The sequence below is a fragment of the Callospermophilus lateralis genome, chromosome 18, assembly GCF_048772815.1.
Source record: "Callospermophilus lateralis isolate mCalLat2 chromosome 18, mCalLat2.hap1, whole genome shotgun sequence".
In the NCBI taxonomy this organism is placed as follows: Eukaryota; Metazoa; Chordata; class Mammalia; order Rodentia; family Sciuridae; genus Callospermophilus; species Callospermophilus lateralis.
In genome coordinates, this window is record NC_135322.1 from 44330464 (window position 1) to 44350220 (window position 19757).

The following is a 19757-nucleotide window of genomic DNA, read 5'->3' on the forward strand; positions in this document are numbered from 1 at the left end:
TTAGGGCAGCACAGGACTTAGAATCTGTGATCATTCAACCCTAAATTATAGTATTTTTGCAGGACAGCCTACAAATCCCTCCACTATCTGAAGAAAATCCATGTTAAATTATAGTTTCCTCTCTGAGAATTCAAATTGGTATTCAAAGACGGAGTCCTGAGGAGAACAAAAATACACAGTACCAGAGGGAGAAGGCAGTGTCTATTTTATTTGCTGCTTTAGTCCCAATTCCCAGGGTAGTATCTGGCACATGGTAGACAATAAATAAATTGGTATTGAATGGATGAATAAGTGAATAAAGATTCAATCTATTATTAATAACTCTGAGGACAGTGGAGGAGACATTCCTTGATTCATGTCTGCTTTGGCAGACCTGGACCTTACTGCACTGCAGAGAAAAGCAGAACACATACTTCACAGCAATAGTTAACCACCCCCACTTGTTCTGCTTCAAGGTGAATAGAACTTTTACTTGAGTTTTTATAAATGGTTGGAAATTAGCTAGGTAAAGAAGGGAGAGAACGGAGGATGTGTCTTCCAGAGGAAGAGAAGGGTGATGAAATTAAAAAGTACAACTAGTTTGGCATATTGAAGGCAAGGTCTAGGTGTAGATGGAGTCAGTATACAAAATCAGAGAGAGTGATGGAAAGAGAAGTCGGGGAAGCAGACATCCATCTCCCTTGCCCTATTTTTTTTTTAATTTTGCATGTTTTAAGTTCTGTACTTAGCATGCAAGACCCTCATAAGCTAGCTATTTACTAAGGTACTCCTCATTCAAAACTTCTGTTATTATCAAGTCTCTTTTAAAATAGCCCATTTGTCAATATGTAAAAGATGTACGTTGTCTCTAGTCCTATGGAAACCACAAATTTTAGGTACTTTTCATTTTTATTTTTTATTATTTCACTTTAATGAGAGTTATACTCAAAGAATGGCCTAATACAAATATTCCTTTTTCCCATTTCACTTTCCCTGTGCCTTTCACATGGACTGTGTTTGCAGACATGATCAATCACTGGCCCAGGAGATAAGGGACCATAGAATAACATATGGCTATTAATGTCCCAAATAACTTGTTTCAACTTCTTTATAAATAGTTTTTATATTTTATATTGGTGAGATGAAAAAGATTCAGGACATTCACAAAACTGTAGAAAAAAGAGAAAGAGGAGAAGAAAATTAGTATTTGTTGAGTATTTCTACTTTACTGGATAATGAACCTAGCCCTGTACCATTTTTATTGCACTTACAATAATATTTTATTATTGAAAACAATATGGAAGTAAATAATGTTTATACATTATAGATAGAGGTTCAAGATTATTTAATTTATTTTGGGTGTGTGTGTGTGTGCGCATGCATGTGAATGTTCTCCTTCTTGCAAGATCCTAATCAGATGAACTGAGACTCAACCCTAAATATTCCTAAGAAGTATGTAATGCACAGAGTCTCCTTTATCCTTCATTCTAATTCACACCAGATCCCACATTTTTAATGTTTATCTATGTGAAGTGCCCCCTTTAGTGTTGCCAAATTATTTCTCCACCTTCTCTATCCACTTCTTTAATAAACTGACTGATCCTAAGCAGTTGGTGAATGTTATTCAGGTCACATCCCCAGACAGAATGTCACGTATGCCTAATGTTGTGTCTATAAAGTGCTCACATTAATTCAAAATGCAAACTTCTGTGTGAAAGCAGATGAAATGATTGTCAACTACATTTAATACTTTTTTAGAAAAGGAAAATTTGCATAGACTGACAGCTCATTTTGTTTCCATATTCCATTTTAATCCTTGGTTATGCTCTCCAAAGGACAGTCGTGTTTGTTTGACACCCACAAAATCCCAAGACTTATTTTCATGCTTGGAAATAAATGATAAATCAGTAAATAGCATCATTTTTAATGACATAAATAACAAAGTGGTGCAAACAAGTCTGGCTAAATGAAAAATATTTTTCTAAGTACTTCTCTTTGGTCCCCATGTGGCTATTTTTCTTTACAAGGATTTGAAACAAAATTCTCAGTAAACAAATTTATCAAATGAAAGGTCCTATGCACTAAGATATCTTTAAAATAACAAAGATAATTTTAAGATAACCAAACATGTTCCAACTTATTTGTTTTTTTTTTCTCTTTCAAAATTCTTCAGAATTAGAATGCCCTGTAAGGATCAGAAATGATTGCTAGCAAATTGACAGAGAAGATCTGATCCAATTCACAACTCTGAATAGCATTTTGACAACCAAACATATAAATCCATGATATGTATCTAAATTATATCCCAGTAGTCAGTAATCTCAGAACTAAATTGTCTCTCATAACACATGGAAAAACAGATACAAAGGGCAGTACTATTTCTGACCAGAGTAATAATTTTAGGATTCTCAATATTTGCAAAGGAAATTTTTCATTTTTGAAGGTACCTTTGCACTATGATTTGAAAAAGAAAAAAAAAGAAAAGAAAACCATAGAAACTAAAAAGAAATAAGAGGCTAGGTAAAGAAAAATTCCTTGGTTTTGAACCTATCGATGTAGTCATAAAAAACTTAGAAAGTATAAGTACAGATCTATTTTTCATAGCTTGCACATTGCCCTTAATTATGGTTTATGCAACAAAATGAAACATAAATGGGTTTTTATCCACAGCAGATTGCTGCAAGCACACACAATGAATTACTAAGGCAGAGGCATTTGGGATCATGTATGTATTATGTCATTCCACCTATCTGGGATCCATTGAACTTCCTGTTTGATACAAATTGGGTGCTACCTTTAATTATTCAACTTGGAGGAAAAGTGCCATGCTTCATATGGGCAAGAGCTGAAATTTAGATGGAAAACTCTTACAGTTGGTGTTTGGTGCTGTGTTATTTTGCTGTGGGAAAGTCCACTTTTTTTTTTTCCATCATGCAAAGAAAGAACATACGTTAAGTATTCTTTATCATACTCAGTTAAGCATATTTCAGCTGCGGTTGCCTGGGAAACCCAATAATAACAGATCTGCAGTAGCTGAGTGACTGGGACTTTTATTAAGGCTACTAAAGAAAAAAAAATTATTTAGGGAAGTCCTGTCTGCTTCAAAGCATCCTGTAGTAAGGGGAGAACTCAAGCAGGGCTGAGGTAACCAGAAAGAGCACAGCTGGTTTACCAAGGTGACCTCTTTGCCCTGTGGATCAGCAACAAGGACTTTCAGGTACAATTCAGCCTGGAAGGATAGAGCAAGATTAAGGCAGAGAGAAGAGACAGGAAGTATTTGTCCACCTTGACACCTATGGCCTGAATATGAGGAGTCCTAAGGACCTAGAAGGAGAAAGAGTGTCAGCTCTGGTTGTGTTGGGCAAGGTAGATCCATTCCATTTTCAGGCAACGGATTTATTTTTATTTTTTACTAGAGAAGTCTGAGATAAGCTAACAGTAGTCAAAAGTACAAAGAAAGTCTGTCTGCAATAGTCAAGCCTATGCAAAATGGTTCCCACAACTTCATGTGTTAGAATTGAAAGTGATCCTAACAAGTTGGAAGCTGGGGTTAACCACAGTGTGGAGAAAGCCGGAGCGTCATTTTAGCAAGGAGAAGTGGGGAAAAATAATGAAAGATTGTCTTCAATTCAAAACCAGATCCAGAAACCCCACAGCTATTTCTGTGGTTGGTGGGTATTTTCACTGTTTCTATTCCTCCTCCTTCATTTCCTCCTCTGTTTTTACCTTTTGCCTATTATAATACTCTTTGCATTGTAATGCATTACAGTATTGCATAGGAAGATTTCTTGCAGTGCCTTCTACTAGAGGTCAATGTCTTCTGAAGTATTGATGAGACCCCTTTCGAAGTCACTGCACATTTAAAAAAAATCTATAGAATAAAAGCTTCAAATAGACCTGGTTGAGAATAATTTGCCAGAGGAGATACGGCATAACATGAGAAGTTATGAATTAATGGACTCATGTAAAGATAATCTTCTCCCATTTATTGATAAGTGGTTTTCTCTATGCTAAGAGATGTCTAAGTCCTGATTTATACATATTCATCAGAGTACTCCTAAGGGGAAAGTAGGTATATTGTTAACCTGATGCTATAGATGAGAAAACTGAGGATTATAATACTTTGCTTATAGTCAGAATGTTCTTACAAGGAATGCTTCTACAGGACACAAACTAAATATATATATATATATATATATATATATATATTCCATTTGAAGTGGGATATTCAGTTGAGATGGAAATTCTTAGGATGAAGCATGAATTATACTCTGAAGAGGGAGCCATATTATAGACATTGAGATAACATACAGCACATTCATTGTGAAGTTCTAGTCAGCATCTAGAGTATTCAGATTAATTATCAAAATTCTGTTTTTAGAGTGAGCTTCTTATAAAAAAGATTTCAGGCAATTTTTTTAACATATCAAGGGGAAAATCAGTATCATAAGGTACTATGGTTCCCTTGCTTTTGTTTTTCCTTTAAGCATAAAAAGACAAAACTAAGTGTCATTTTACTGTCAATATCTTTCCTTCCCACTGGCACTCCTTAGAGGCACAGCTTAATGTTCCTACTCATTTCCTTACACACGATTCCAACATTTTAGTATGAACCATGCAGACTCCCATTTTACCAGATGTATTCTGGCAATTCCCATCAAAAAATTTACCTACGATGTCCAGGCTAGATAAGAGGAGTTTTCTGCAAACCTCAAATTTCCTGCAAGCAAGATATTTCAGTATCTGTAAAAGGACCATTTATCTTCCCTGTCTTATTATATTGAATTGTTGGGTATTTTCCATTTACACAGTTAGAATGGAAGCCAATACTGAAATATGGTCAGCAAAAGCCTTTGTTTATAAATTCACCTAACTAGAAGATGAAGAGACCAATGTCCAAGCTATATAATTAGAAAATTCAAGGTACTCTGATTTTTTTTGTGTGTGTATACATGGGATAAAAATGATTCATCATATTTTTGAACTTTACTTTTACCTTTAACCATATTGAAGGTTGCTTTCCTACTATTGCAGAGAATTGTCTGTGAAATCACTCAATTGTTTCAGATACAAGAGACAGTTCATTTCTGTCTCATTTTTGTCTTTGATTATGAATTAGCTACCTGAAAATTCATTATCATCAATCTATATGAAAGAGAAGAAATTTCAAAAGAATTTTGAGTTGAAAGTCGTGGCTGCAAGTTACTTAGAAAATACCAAGTGCTGAAATTATCTCCCTTGAAGATCAAATTAAGTAGTTGAATAATCCACCCATTAATTATGAATCTGAATATACTAGATATCTCTGGATCTTAATATTGTCCTAGTGGGCTGGAACTTATAACTCATAATGGTCTCAGTGAGAGACATTGCTCATTTAAATGTCCATATATACCTTTTTAAAATCCATCTTAATAATAATCAATTTCTAATAGGATTATACCATTTTATTCATTTCTTAATATTTCCAACATAAAATATACTGTAGAAGTAATTCTATTATTTTGATTCTTTTTAAAGTTATTTTTATTTTTTCTCATCATTAACAATGGATTGGCAACAGGTCCAGGGACTATCTGGCTATCTGTTTACCTATAGCAATGTTTTAAGTTAGACAAACTCTATTACTTTGTTTCTATGTATTAATAAACATAATTTTCTCTCATTCTTGTAGTAACTATGCACATAGTCAAGCAGTATGGTCTATGGAGCAAAATTCATAAATTTCTGATCTAGGTAAAGGGAAATAGAGTATAAACTTTACATATCTATTCCAAAGACCTGTGGGTTCATGATTTATTCTATGAGGAGATGTTGAATATTTGGATCCTAAATCCAAAATCATGGTGAACATATGTCCTTACAAGACAGTTTTGGTTTATGGTGTTTTCTAGACATAAATATAAATGGCAACCCCTTTTGCTTGGAAAAAAGTCACATTTGGAATTATAAATTATATGGTCACTCTTTGTAAAACAAATGAACACATAGTTTAAAACAAATAATTATGACACATAGAGCAGAGTGTCCTTTCAATCTTGATTCAGTTTGCAATATCTGAATTCTTTTATTTTGAATATTTACAAAGATAAAAGGAAAACTTATTAGATAGGCTAAAAATATAGCTTCTAGTTTCAAAATAACATATAATCTACATAGCTTTTAATATTCTACTGTGTAATTTATTAAAATGTGTGATATGGTCAAAGAAAATTTTCTATGTTATAGCATTTTGTTTTCTACCATTTCTTTTTTAAATTTTTTATTTGTTCTTTTTAGATATACATGACAGTAGAGTATATTTTGACATATTGTATATACATGAAATATAACTTCCTATTCTTGTAGTTATACATGATGTGGATTTACACTGTTTGTGTATTCATATTCATATATGAGCATAGGACAGTTATGCCAGATTCATTCTAGTGTCTTTCCTATTCCTATCCCCCTTCCCTTCCCTTCATTCCCCTTTGTTTAAATTAGAGAACACACATGAAATTCATTCACTGGGGACTGCATGTTTTCCTTTTCAAATGTACTAAGTCATTTTAAGTGCAAGTCAAATTTACACTCCTCATGATACCCAATAATATTTTCCCATTCACCCAATACTGTGTTTGCAGTGCTTTCCAGAGCCAAACCTACAACAAGCATATTTGGAATCATGAGATGGACAGAAAACACCAAGAAACTCTTTAATATTTGGAATCATGAAATGGACAGAAAACACCAAAAAACTCTTTACTATTTGGAATGGGAAAACATCTCTTACCTAAAAATGTAAGGAATTTAATACTAAAAATCAATTCCAGATACTAAGTAGTTCATACTCAAAATAAGCATGGACCACACTTAAACACAACTTTCAGCTCAGTTTGGGGATTCTGATGGGGCTGTTGTCTCCAACATGTTCATGTAACATTTATAAAAGAGAAATCAAGGCATTATTAATAAGGAGCAAAAACTTGGTCTTAGGTTATAGTTCCTAACAAATGAGCAGTCTATTTGTGAGGAGGGAAAATATGATTTCCTCACTTTAGTGTTCATAATCGTGGAAGCCACGTAAGTGAGTAACATTCACATTACCACTTCTCAATTACTTTTCTGTGCTTCATCTACATTTATCAAAGTATTCTCAAAGAAGTAAGGAGCATTCTGTTAAAAGTCAAGGCTATGATATATTTAACCCAAGCTCTAAAATAATATTATTTTATTTCATAAACTAATTCTTCCAAAATTCCTTACCTCCTTTAAATAGAATATAGCAAATAATGCCAACAGATATTGTGAACCAAATTAAGACTCATTCAGAAATTCAAAAATACCCATAAAAAGTCTGTGAGGATACTTATATTTTGCTAATTGTTTTAAAACAACTAAATCTAAGATAAATACATTTTCATCAAACCTGAGTTAAAAATCCTTGTTAAATGTATAAGAGATTAGGAAATGATAATATACAGATGAAATAGACATTTCTAAAAAAAAAAAAAGATTTAAGGTCTTCATATGTAATAAACCATACTAAAGGAAATGGAAATCCACATTGTATCCTCAAAACATAATGAAATAGGTTAAATATTCTCTGTGACTGAGAGATTTAACAATAAAATCAGTTTATATTAGTTCAAAAAATTATACTGACAAAAGTGTCCTTCAAGAAGGATTTTCTGATCTAATTGCTATTATTAAAGTCAGAACAGGCTTAAAACAAATACCTCTAATGTGTACTCACAAACCAGGCAAAATTAGAATAGACTTTCCCTAAAGACTTGGTAAACATTCAATTAAAACTTAACAACTGCAAAGTGCAAGCCAGTTCCTCCTCTGGCAGATATCTCAGTATCTCAAAGTTCCCAGAAGCTTTCACAGGGGTTAAATTTGACTCCTCATTTTTAAAGTAAGGTGATTGAAGTATTCCCTGGGATAAAATTAATTTCCACATTAACAATTTTCTTATCTATTGTTTCGACATTGAAAAGGGGAAGTGATGTAATTACCATGGTATTAGCCTAACAAACTGGATTTCAAAAGCTCTTGGAATGAAAACAATTATTTTAATGATACTCTTCAGTTCTATTAGGAAAGCACATCCTATCTTACGATTTATGCTCTACCGTGTTTCACAAAGCTTATATATTTACCTTCATTTTTCTTGATGGTAAAATTTGGATTGTTGACCATTTCTGGCAGGAGACTGTATAAGAAATAATGTCCATTTTTGGGATCATCTTTGTCCATGGCACTCACTGTTTGAATGACCTGTAACATAAAATTCACATCAGTATTTCTGATCACATCACAGGACTCATACTGTCATTAAACCCCTAGTGATATCCCTTTTGTGGTCTGATGCTTTGGCCCAAACACTTCTTTTCAGCTTTCTAAATTGTCATGGATGGTTGGTGCCAAGAATAAGGAGAAAAATTCATCACTTTAAAACCTCAGCTTTGATAAGTTGATGAAAATTAAGAGCATTACTGTCATGTCCTTTGGAGTCTGTGGCTTGAAATAGCAAAGTTAAGTGTATTTGAAAATTCCACTGGGCAATTACAGGTTTCTTTCCAATTTGAGTATTTACGGGCATCTAGAATGAGACTTGGAATTGTTACAGTGATTGCAGTGTGGCTCTTGGGAGGATCTTAGAGGTAAAGGACTTAAATTCTGAGTTCTTACGACGACGACTCTTTCATTTTGCTCATCAGGTTACAAGTGTTTGCCAAATAGAGAGTTCTGCCACACAAACATCACTGCAACAAACCTTTCTGATGAGTTGCATCTGTTCCCTCCCAATAATGAATACTGCTTTTAAAGCTAGTGGATAACATATGCAAACAATGCTTTGGAGTGTATCCTGAGATGAATAAATTATAGGGATTAGAAGAATTACCACTGTGCAGAGAACTGTTTGGATAGATACGGATACTTGGAATTGGTGCCTACAGAATGTACTTGTTTCATTTGCAAAGCTACATTAACTTTATGCTAAGTTATTTCTTTGGATGTCAGAGATGTGTCTTTGTATGTATGATTTTATGATATTTATTATTTTAATGGGAAACTGGGCAAGAGCTAATATAATAAAAGTATAGCTTATATTTCTATTACCTCTGACATTTATGCTTCTATTGTCATCAGCATCTTGTGTAGAATTTCCATTGTAGTCGGTTGTAAAAAGCTATGAAATGAATTCCACAAAAGGCCAATGTTTACAGTAAACAACTATAATTATAAAGTCTGTAAAAAATGCTGATGAAGCCTAGCAGCCAAGGTGATCATAGATTTAGAATTAAAAAAAAATAGTTAACAGTGAAATTTGCTCAATTTTATGACATTTTGAGTATGTAAAAATCATACCAAATATATTATGCCTGTTTGGACATTTATGTTCTATTGAATTTTGCAAGTTAAAGTGAAAAAATGGATCATTTCATTTTGTAAAATGGTAGTTACTGCCTTGTAACTTACAACCTGCACAAAGGTGAGAACCTCAATTTCAGAACTTTCAATAGACATGCCATTTTGCATTATATCAAGCACATATTATATGATTGGAAATACCCTAAATATAAAAATAAAATAACTTCTCTTAATTCAATTTTTGCACTTTTAAATGGAAATATATTCTTTCTTTTTGTTTAAATATAGTTTAAGTGATACTATAACGTAAAATACCCCAAAATATATTTAGTGGTTAAGTCAGTGATGTAGCGATTCAGAGAAAGGACTTTGGTAAACTTCCTAGATAGAAGTCCAATTTTTACGTGTGACTCTTTGTGTATCCTTGAAGGAGTTAACTCTATCTGAAATTCAGTACCGTTTGTAGGCCTAAAACAGAAAAAATACATTTTCTCAAAGGGTTCTTTAAATTACTGATGTAAATTCACATTACTCTCTTGACACACTGCCTCATTCCTATGGGATATTTAATGAAGTGCTGGTCATCATCATTATTATTTTTATTATGGTCATTAGTATTTATTGATGAGATGGCTCTGTGATAAGTGAAATAACTGATGTTATTTAGAGATCCCATTCAATCATTTTAGAGGAGAACAAAATTGTATTTGCTGTAGCTAAACACATAGCACATTTGCCTTGACATTTAAGGGCAGAGAGAGGCCCTGGGGTTTTCGTTTTGTTAAAAATAAGCATGAATGGATGTGAAAGGGGAAGATGATGTGGAATACAGGTAACTCTTTTAGACAACATGAATATACAAATATTGAACAGAAAAATATGTATTGGCCCCTTCGTTTAAGATCAGCGGTGTGGATTTTCATATTCCAGAGTGAAGAAAATGGCAAGAGTCTTCCTGTGACCACAGCAGTTTCAGCAGCCCCTCTCCCATTTACTCAATCTTCTCTGCACAAAATTTTATTCCCAGGTGTTGCAGAAGTTAACTTCTGAAGCATATGGTGCACGAGAAGAATAAACACAAAGAAGAAAAGGTTTCTAGGAATTCTTGGATGGACTTCACTCATAATTAAATGCATTCCTGTTTATAATTAGTGGGAAAAGTAAATACCATTCATATATTTGTAAGTAATCTGCATGAAGCTCATGCATGCTGGAATGCATCCACATGAAAGTTATTTGATAAGCAGAGCCAACATGACCCCCCAAAGCATGCAGTAATTTAGCTTACCTGCAGCAAAGGAGTACAATTGCCTGCAAACCCCACAGCTCAGAAAATTTGAACTGAACTCCCACCAGAATATGGAATATGGCTTCCCCCCTTCATTTATGTAAATCAGAAATTTATTAAGTATTCAATTTCTTCTTCCTCATTCTAGAATTACTGAACCAGAAAGTTTCAGAATATGGCTTGGCAATCTGAAGGGTCAACAACCTTTTCTGTGAATCAAGTGTACATTTACATCCAAGAACCACAGTTTTGAGTCAAGGAAAAAGAATGGTGTTCACACAACTCACATAATTATTAAGTTTGTATCATTAAACATATATTAAACTTAGTGCATGATGTGTTGATAAGAAAGTGGTTAAAATGGTAAAATGGTAAATCTTTAAATCCTATTTCAAATATCCTTAAACTGGCTGTGGTTAAGATTTTGGGTTAAACCATGTTTGACACTCCTTTTTATTTTAATGCAGATAGCCCCTGCCTGGGCATTTTATCTAATATTGGATGTCCAGTAGATCATTTGAAGGACTTTGTGGCATTAAAATGCATTAAGAGACCCATATTAATAAGGCTGAAGTTTTCATTGATGTAATAACATTTGAATACACTTAACTTTAAACAGTAGAAGAAAAGGAAAAACAGATTTATTCAAAGTTGTGCTCCTCCAGAGAGGCATATTGCATAGGCGCACTGAGTAGATGGCAAATGAAAAGTGCATCGTTCCACCCCTGAGCTACTATGACCTCAGTTGATTTTTAAAATAATTAAAGAGCTATCTCATGGGAATAATGTCAGAATTTCTGGAGAGGTTATAGATTTTTAGGAATATGCATTTAACTTTCCATTTAAATGTTTCCCTTTTATTCATAAAAGTTAGGATGCAACTGACAAGTCTGATGTTTAATAATTTATTGTGAAATCTATTGAATTTCAGGGGAAGCTAAAAGTAAAATATATAACTGTATCAGGAGGGGAAAAAAAGCATATCTGGGATGTCAGCATGAGGAAATGAATTCCAGGCTGTGCTTGAATTTCAATGGGAGCTGAGTTTTAGTTTTCTTTCTTTCTTTCTTTTTCTTATTTTGGGAGTGGGGGGGGTACCAGGGATTGAATCCTAGGAATGGTTAACCACTGAGTGACACAGTTCCAGTCCTTCTTCTTTATTATTATCATTTTATTTTTGAGGCAGGGTCTCACTAAGTTGCTGAGGCTGAGTCTTGCTAGGTTGGCCTCAACCTTGCCATCATCCTGCCTCAGCCTCCTGAGCCACTGGAATAATAGGTGTGCACCATCATGACTGGCTGACTCTGTCTTATTTCTTGAGACTATTGATTTGAAATAAAACACCTCCCAAAGGCAAGACACTGAAGAAAAGTTAAAAGTTGTATATCACAGCATAAGTCTGACACTCTAAAAATATTCTTGTACTTTTTAATTCCAATCTACATACATCAGGTTGTTTTTATTAACAGTGTTACTAAACCTTTCTGGACTATTTTACATGATCTCAGAAACACTTAGTAGTAGTAGAGTATCCCTGCCATTAATAACTTGTGAAAAGACAAGCAGGTAACAATCTATTTCTGGTGTTCTGATCTGTTAACAAGCATGATGACATCATGGGATCTCTTAGAGCTACTCCTAGACCAATGTCTGGCACATGGCAACTACTTAATAAGTATTGGTTAAATAAGTTAATGATGGATCAATAAATAAATGATGGTACACATATTTCACATTCTTACCATTCCTCTCAATGCCTTGAGAAGTAGGCATTCAGAGACATATCAGCATCCCAATGCATCAAAGACGTTATATATAATTTCTCATTCCAGATATGCCTGATTACAAATTTCTTACATTCCTCCTTTCCAATATTAATTCAAAATCTTGCTGGTATTCTTACATGCTGCTCATACATTTCTATTAAATGGGAGTTGAGCTTTCAATATTTTGGAGAATGAGTAAAAACAACTAATATATCTTTGTGGCTCATGTTCCCTATTAATTCTGATTGGCAAAATTCACAACAAGTGAATATTTAGAAGTCATAAGTTTCCCCAAGTGTTGAAGAGGTCAGTGAGCACTCATCTGTCACAACTTTTGGAACATTTTTCAAGGCTTTGGAAACATATATCTATTGTTCTGGAAGACTCCAAAATGATAGCCATGCAATTGAACATGCAATTGAAGCACCCTGTTTCCTTCTCAGGTAAAACCTAATTTTACTTTTCTGGAAATCCTGCAGTGTTGTGAATTGGAAAGTGATATAAATGGGTCACTAAAAAATAAGGGGATGTCAAAGTTGGTGCAGAAAGGATATCATAATTTAAACTTTTCTATTAACTCTCTTATCTTTTTCCAGTTAATTTCTGATTATCCATATAAATTTTTCTGAAATGATAATGTCTATTTCCTAGATTAATATTTTCCATCTTGGGAAAGAAGGAAAGCTCCACAGATGAGCTTCATGTGTCTTACAGTTGCCAACATGAAAGTGAAATTGCTTAAAGATATTTACATATTTACATATGAGGGGGAAATTAGTGGCTTCTATCAGGTTGTCTGTGGTGCCCATAACTAAATGAAGTTAAATAAAGTAGGATGAGAGCTAATTCCTAAAAAAATGGTGTCCTTGAAAATGGAAAATTAAGTTTTAACAATGAAGGTTAATTGAGAAAGAGGAAATAGAAGCATTTGAGAGATTATATCGAAATCTACACAATGGCCGATTTATCCACAATTATTTCAAAACTGGACAAAGTAGTTTGAACACAGTCCCAGTTCCTCTCCATTTACAGGGCATTGCCAGAATGTTTTGGATAATTTGCACAGTAATCCAGTCTCTAGCCAGATTTTTCTTTTCCTACCCATTTGAAGTATCTTTTCACTTTGTTTTTCTTGCATGGAACCCCCTTTTCCTAAATGTCATATATGACCATTTAGAGCATGTAGGTTGGAGGTTTGACCTTCTGAACAACAGCAAGATGAAAAAGATGCGTTCTCATCAATTCTCATAAGTTTAAACACTAAGCGAAGTCCTCAGTCCTCTAGGTGACCACCTGGGAATTGTGCCTTTTTAACCCACTATGGCACTTCTGTGTCAGTTTTTAAATTCCCCTTTATTAATACTCAGTTGAACTACACAGAACTAGTGTTGCTCAAGAATATGTCCACACAAAGCGAGGAACTTGCTGTTTATTCTGCTTTCTATGTTCTTTTGCTGGATCCTGCATATCGCATGTGTTTTGTAACCTAATGAAATTACAAGTATTAAAAACAGATGGGTGCAGCGGTCTACGCCTGTAATCCCAACTGCTCCAGGATCTGAGACAGGCAGATGGAAAGTTAATGTCCAGCCTCAGCAATTTTGAGAGGCCTTAAGAAACGTACTGAAACCCTGTCTCAAAAAAAAAAAAAAAAAAAGGGTTAGGAATATAGCTCAGTGAAAAAAATGTCTTTGAATTTAATCTCCATTAGTAAAAAATAAAGAAATAAAAACAAAACAACAACAACAAAAAAAAACAAACAAAAACCACTACCTCATCCCTTACTCTGTCCTGTTTTATGGATCCATCAATAGCTAACTTTCATTAGAATAAAATCCATACTTTTCAGCATAACGTAGAAATATCAATTCCCTTTTCTGTCTTACCTCTTTCCACCTCCCACTTTATGGCTTAATGGGAATATATTCTGATGACTTCTTTCAATATTTATAAATTTTACTTCCTAAGCTGAAAATGGGCACTATTGTTTATTCTCCCAGAGCAAATTTTTTCCAGTTGGGTCCACTTGATCAGTGACTCTATTTTTCCTTTGATGGAAATTTCAAAGATTTTATAATCAATTGTGTTTGGTAAGAGCCAAATACCACATTATCCTGTTGGAGATTCACACATATTTATAAATGTGAGGGAAACTTAGAGTTCAACAAAACAAACAGAAGATAATGCTATTTAATTCAGTGTTTCCCAAGCTTATTGTGTAAAACACATGCATACACACACACACACACACACACACACACACACACACACACACCACATTCCAAAACACATCACAGATTGATATGCTCGGTCCAAGTTTTTCTCAAAAACTCACATTTAGAAATGCTATTCTCCAACATTCTACCTGAGACCCAAATATCTTGAAAGCATTTTGAACATGATGTAAAGGTGTTGTGCCTACATAGCTTGGTCATAATAGCATTGTTATAATTAATTTAACTACTCTGCCTTTCCAATATATGTCAGCTCCTTTAGTAGCAGATTATATCTAGTTTATATGCTTTGCACAAAGCAAAGTCCTAAAACATCTTGCTGTCTAGAGTTTTCCAATTTATACTCATTATTGCTTCTATGAACAAATGAAACAAGCCTACTCAGTGTCTAATATTCTCCCATCCTAAATTCTTTTTCAGTAATTTGTAGTTTTAAAGTAAAACAGAAATACATCTGTCTGTACTCCCTTAAAATTTTTAAAATCCATCTTGAACCATTTGATCTGTGGATCATCAATCTCAACTAGATTAGGACCACAGTAGAGGGTCAGTCAATGCTAACAAAGGCTATAAGCAAAGAATTCTAAAAAAGATTTAGATAATGTGTATTCCTATATGTCAATACAGTGGCTTTGAAAAAAACACACAAATTCATATGGGGGAAAAAAAGAATTAAGTATGAGTCCTTTCTGTCCTTGGCCAATAAAACACTTGTAAACAATCAGAGGTACAGTTATTCCAATACTCTTGTCCTTTATTATATTGATCCATTTAGGAATCATCTATAGTGTGTTTCTCCAAACCAAGTCATAAAGATATAACAATAACAATATAGTTGAACAAACACAAATACTAAAATAAAGAATATTTTTCTTTTAGACCACGAGATTGATTAAAATACTACTGGTCGAGTGTCCCTTATCCAAAATGCTTGGACAACAGGTGTTTTGAAGTTTCAGAATTTTTACCCACACATTTTGGAATATTTGCATACATATATTGAAATTTCCTGTGAAGGAGACCCAAGACTAAACATGAAATTCATTTATGTTTCATATACATCTTACACATGCAGCTCAAAGTTAATTTTATAGAATGTTTCAGTGTGCCTGTTTCAACAATGACCTGTCACCTGAAGTCAGGTATGAGATTTTCCAGTTGTAGCATCATGCTAGTGCTCAAAAAGTTTTGCATGTGGAAACATTTTGGATCTCAGATTTTTGAATTAGGAATTCTCAACCTGTAATTGCTGATAATTACGAGTTTGTGGTGGGCTTATAAATCTATGTATATCTATGAATATCGTGTTACTCATGTTTAGATCATTCTAATTAAAAACCATTTGATTATATTTTTTTCACTTATGCTTTGTCATTCTGTCAAAAAGCCATTCTTCTGTTAATGATTATCCTGACGTGTTTTGCTACATATGGTTTTATTGTTTTATGCATTCCATTAATTCACCATCTCCTTACTCCACCCAAAATAAAGTGAAAATTGTATTCTATGCATTTCATTGAGGCCATCAATTTTATCTGTTTTAAAATCAATCCTGTCTCCCTCTTGTGTATGCAGATAGATCATGAAAGATTCCTGCTGGCAGGAAAGTTAAAATTAAATCTCCTATATTTACTGTTCCATGAGTGTTATAAAATGCTGTAATTTCATTTTATTGTTTCACATTTATAGAAAAAGACACAGAGAAAATGAAAATAAATAAATAAAGTCACAAACTCATTTGCTGCTGGTGTTTATCAAGGGATAATTATCTTTGCTTTTCTTTTGAAACTTTATTTCTTTTCATTTAAGATCTCATGTATTGCTTTTGAATAAAGTATGTTATTGGTCACAGAAGTTGATGTCTTTTGAACAAATTCTTGCTCTGGATCAGAATCTTATTCCCATGACTCTTTTTCTAAGAGGTGTGTTACTCAGGCAGAGGAATTTCAAAGTTCTGCTTCCTCGGGAAAAGCATTATGAAAACCTAGAAAGTGCAAGAACTTTGATGCCTTCAAGAGTTGACTTTGAAACACATCTTTGCCATTTTTCATAACCTTAGGTAAAACCTGTGCTCTTTTTTTCACAGTCTCAGCTTTCATATCTGTGAAATGTGGTTGCCAACACCAAACTCCCAGGGTAGTAAATATGGATTATGGGTTAGATGTTTGTATGCATTATTTTTTTATGTAGGCAAGCAGCTTCCTCAATTACATCTTTTTTTCTCTATAACTATCACCTCAGACTAAACTATCATTATCTTTCACAGTTACAGTCTCCTAAAGTTTCTTCCTTTACAACGTGTCTCTGTGTGTGTGTGTGTGCGTGTGTGTGTGTGTGTGTGTATGTGTGTGTGCATATTTGATTTGGACATGAAATTCATTCTGTCCAATTTCATTCTCACTTATTGCAATCTAGCCAGAGATGTCTTCAGTTCTTCAAACAAACCGAGGTCTTTCTTGCTTCGGGGTCTTTATATGTGCTGATACTTCTGGCTAGAAGGGTCTTTTCATCCCTTGTCCTTTCCCATTTTTCCAATTTCAGTTTAAATTATGCCCACTTAAAAAGTAATTTTCTCTCCCTGCAACTTCTTGGTTCTCCTCTACCTAGTTGCTTTAATATTTATTTCAACCCAATTTTCAAATTTTTAAATTATATTATTTATTCATTCTACCCTTTTTATAATCTATCTTCCTCATTAAGCTTCATAAGAACACTTTTTTATCCTTTCATATTTTCCCCAGATCATATTACAATGATTAGCATCTTGTAGATGCATAATATTGTTCAATAAATAAGTGGACGATTTTTTATCCAAAGAAGTGAGCATGTGTGCCGTGCATGAGTAAAACAACTGTTTCCATGGTAATAGCTAAGAAATTAAGTCTTAAAATATTTGTCATTACTGATTGAAATGAATTAGAAACAATTTAAAAATTTTATGAATATCTTTTATGTGCCGAATATTGTCCAGTTATGTATAACATGGGTGAAAAAATATATACATATATTGGACTGTTATATCCCAACAATAAACACACTTTATATTGTACAGTGCTGTCCAGAGATAAAAAAGATAATATTTGAGAAGGTAAACCAAAGGATTTTTTTGTTGGTTTGGTTTCTTTTTATGAAACCCAGATATAATTACTTGACACTAAACAACTGATCTCAGCTAGGTATGGATGGTGATGAAGCCCAAATTATACTTCATTAGATTTATTTATGGTAAAAGGGGAAGCTCTTTCTTGGAGGAAAAATAGACCTCAAGCTGTCTGTCACCTAATTAACTTTCAAACATTGAATATTCTCTGAGACTAAACAAGAGCCCTTGACTCACACATAGAAAGACAGTCTTCGGTTTAGCCCCTACCGATGAGTAACTTGACGCAAGTCAACCTAATTCTATATATGGTAAGCAAGATGTAAGTATCTGAAATAAAACCCTAGCAAATCCTGTTCAGGAGATGAGATGTAGAACAGAACTTTGAAAGGCCCTCCATTCATGTTTGGTTCTGAGAGTGGTGTTGTCAAGCATTCCGAGGAAAGATACCAATTTCTCCACATTTGTTACCTGTTTGTCCAGCCAGATTGTCAGTCTCTTCAGACTATTATTTTAATGAACACATTCTTTCCCTGGTGGAACATGTCCTGGATTAAGAGGTCTTTTCTTGAAATAGCTCCATTTCCCCATAACCCTTCAGTCTCCTTTCTGGCCAGAGGACTTGAGGCATTTTCTTGAAAATCTATCATTTCTAATTTATCCACATAGAACATTCTATGATGAGAAGAGATTTTTTTCATGTCACATGACACTAAACTTCCAGTGCCTACCCAAGCCCTGGCACATACTTGATACTCAATGACCTATCACACTATCGGACACAGGATGTGGCAGACATATATTTTGCTTTCTAAATTTGGAATATCCAATAAACACTCCAGTTTTTGTCATGGACACACAGAAACATAAGTTTAATATTTTTTTAAATCTAGGTTACTAAACTAGAACAAGCAATTCATAGAAGATATACTGGGGCCAATTGTTGAATGAGACTCTACAGTAGATATACACCCTGTCCTATCTTTTGACTTAAAGTAAATCATCTAAAATTACTAGATATTTGTTTCAAATAGAAGAATCTAGCAATCATAAAATGCTATAGTAACGTTTAATGATCTCACAGAAGGGTTATTTAAAAAGATTTAACTTAAGAGGGATTCAGATAGATGTTATATAGTGGACTGTGACCTTTCTCTCCCTCTGACCCTGATTATTACTCTCTTGAGGGAGAAAATCCAAAGGATGTCACCTTTTGCTCCAGAATCATGAGAAAGTGATAGGGCAGGTATGACTTCCATTTCCACTTTCAAAGTATACCTATACTTCTTTTAGCACAGTTACATCATGAACAGGAGATAAATGACCACATGGGACCAACAAGGTCTTGCTTTTTTTCCTTCTTTTAAATTCTGAGAGTGTTTAGATGAATCCAATTTTGTGGAGAAGAAAAAATTGCAATAGATTCTGTGTTTTTATTGATACTAGTTTTCATTTTCTAAAATGTTTTACATAGGTCCTCACAGCCCAAAAAGTTGATATAGACTGGAATTTTGTTTTATTAACTAGATTATTGTTAAAGATCTCCATCTGTATCTTTTCCCAGGAAGCTAATTTCTTTTGGGCTTAGCCTTAAATCCATACCTTACAGACAAACAAGACATCTGAATGTCACCTTCACTCCTTTTCTGAGGTTATTTTAAAGCAGACGTTAATTCTTGAAAATTATTGAAATAACTATGTGTTTAAGGCTAAGTCAGTGTGGACATTATTTTTCATGACTGTTATCTTTTAAAAAGAAATATTCTAATTCCAAAGTGATTCACCCATTTGTGTGGTGTCATTATGAGAGGAATTAAATTGTATCTATGTCTAACTTTTAAAAATGAAAACTGCTTTGTGTAAATAGCAAATAGGAATTTTGAAAAGTATTCAATATAAAAGCAATGTACGTGAGCATCAGAAGTGACCTAATAATGATTTAAAGAATCAAAAATGTGTTCTGGCTGACACAAAGAGTTCAAGTAATTGAAGATAGTTATATAAACAATTTTAAATGCCTCAGATGG

The 19757-nt window shown here is 33.7% G+C and overlaps 1 protein-coding gene across 2 annotated transcripts in view; it reads right to left on the bottom strand.

The window, feature by feature from the left end:
- Cdh8 (cadherin 8) overlaps positions 1–19757 on the bottom strand; it is a 333641-nt gene that overhangs the window by 53057 nt on the left and 260827 nt on the right. For both annotated transcript variants that reach the window (XM_076838247.2, XM_076838246.2), the window contains exon 9: positions 8127–8244. In XM_076838247.2, the coding sequence (XP_076694362.1) occupies positions 8127–8244 (118 nt within the window). The remainder of the gene's footprint in view (positions 1–8126; positions 8245–19757) is intronic.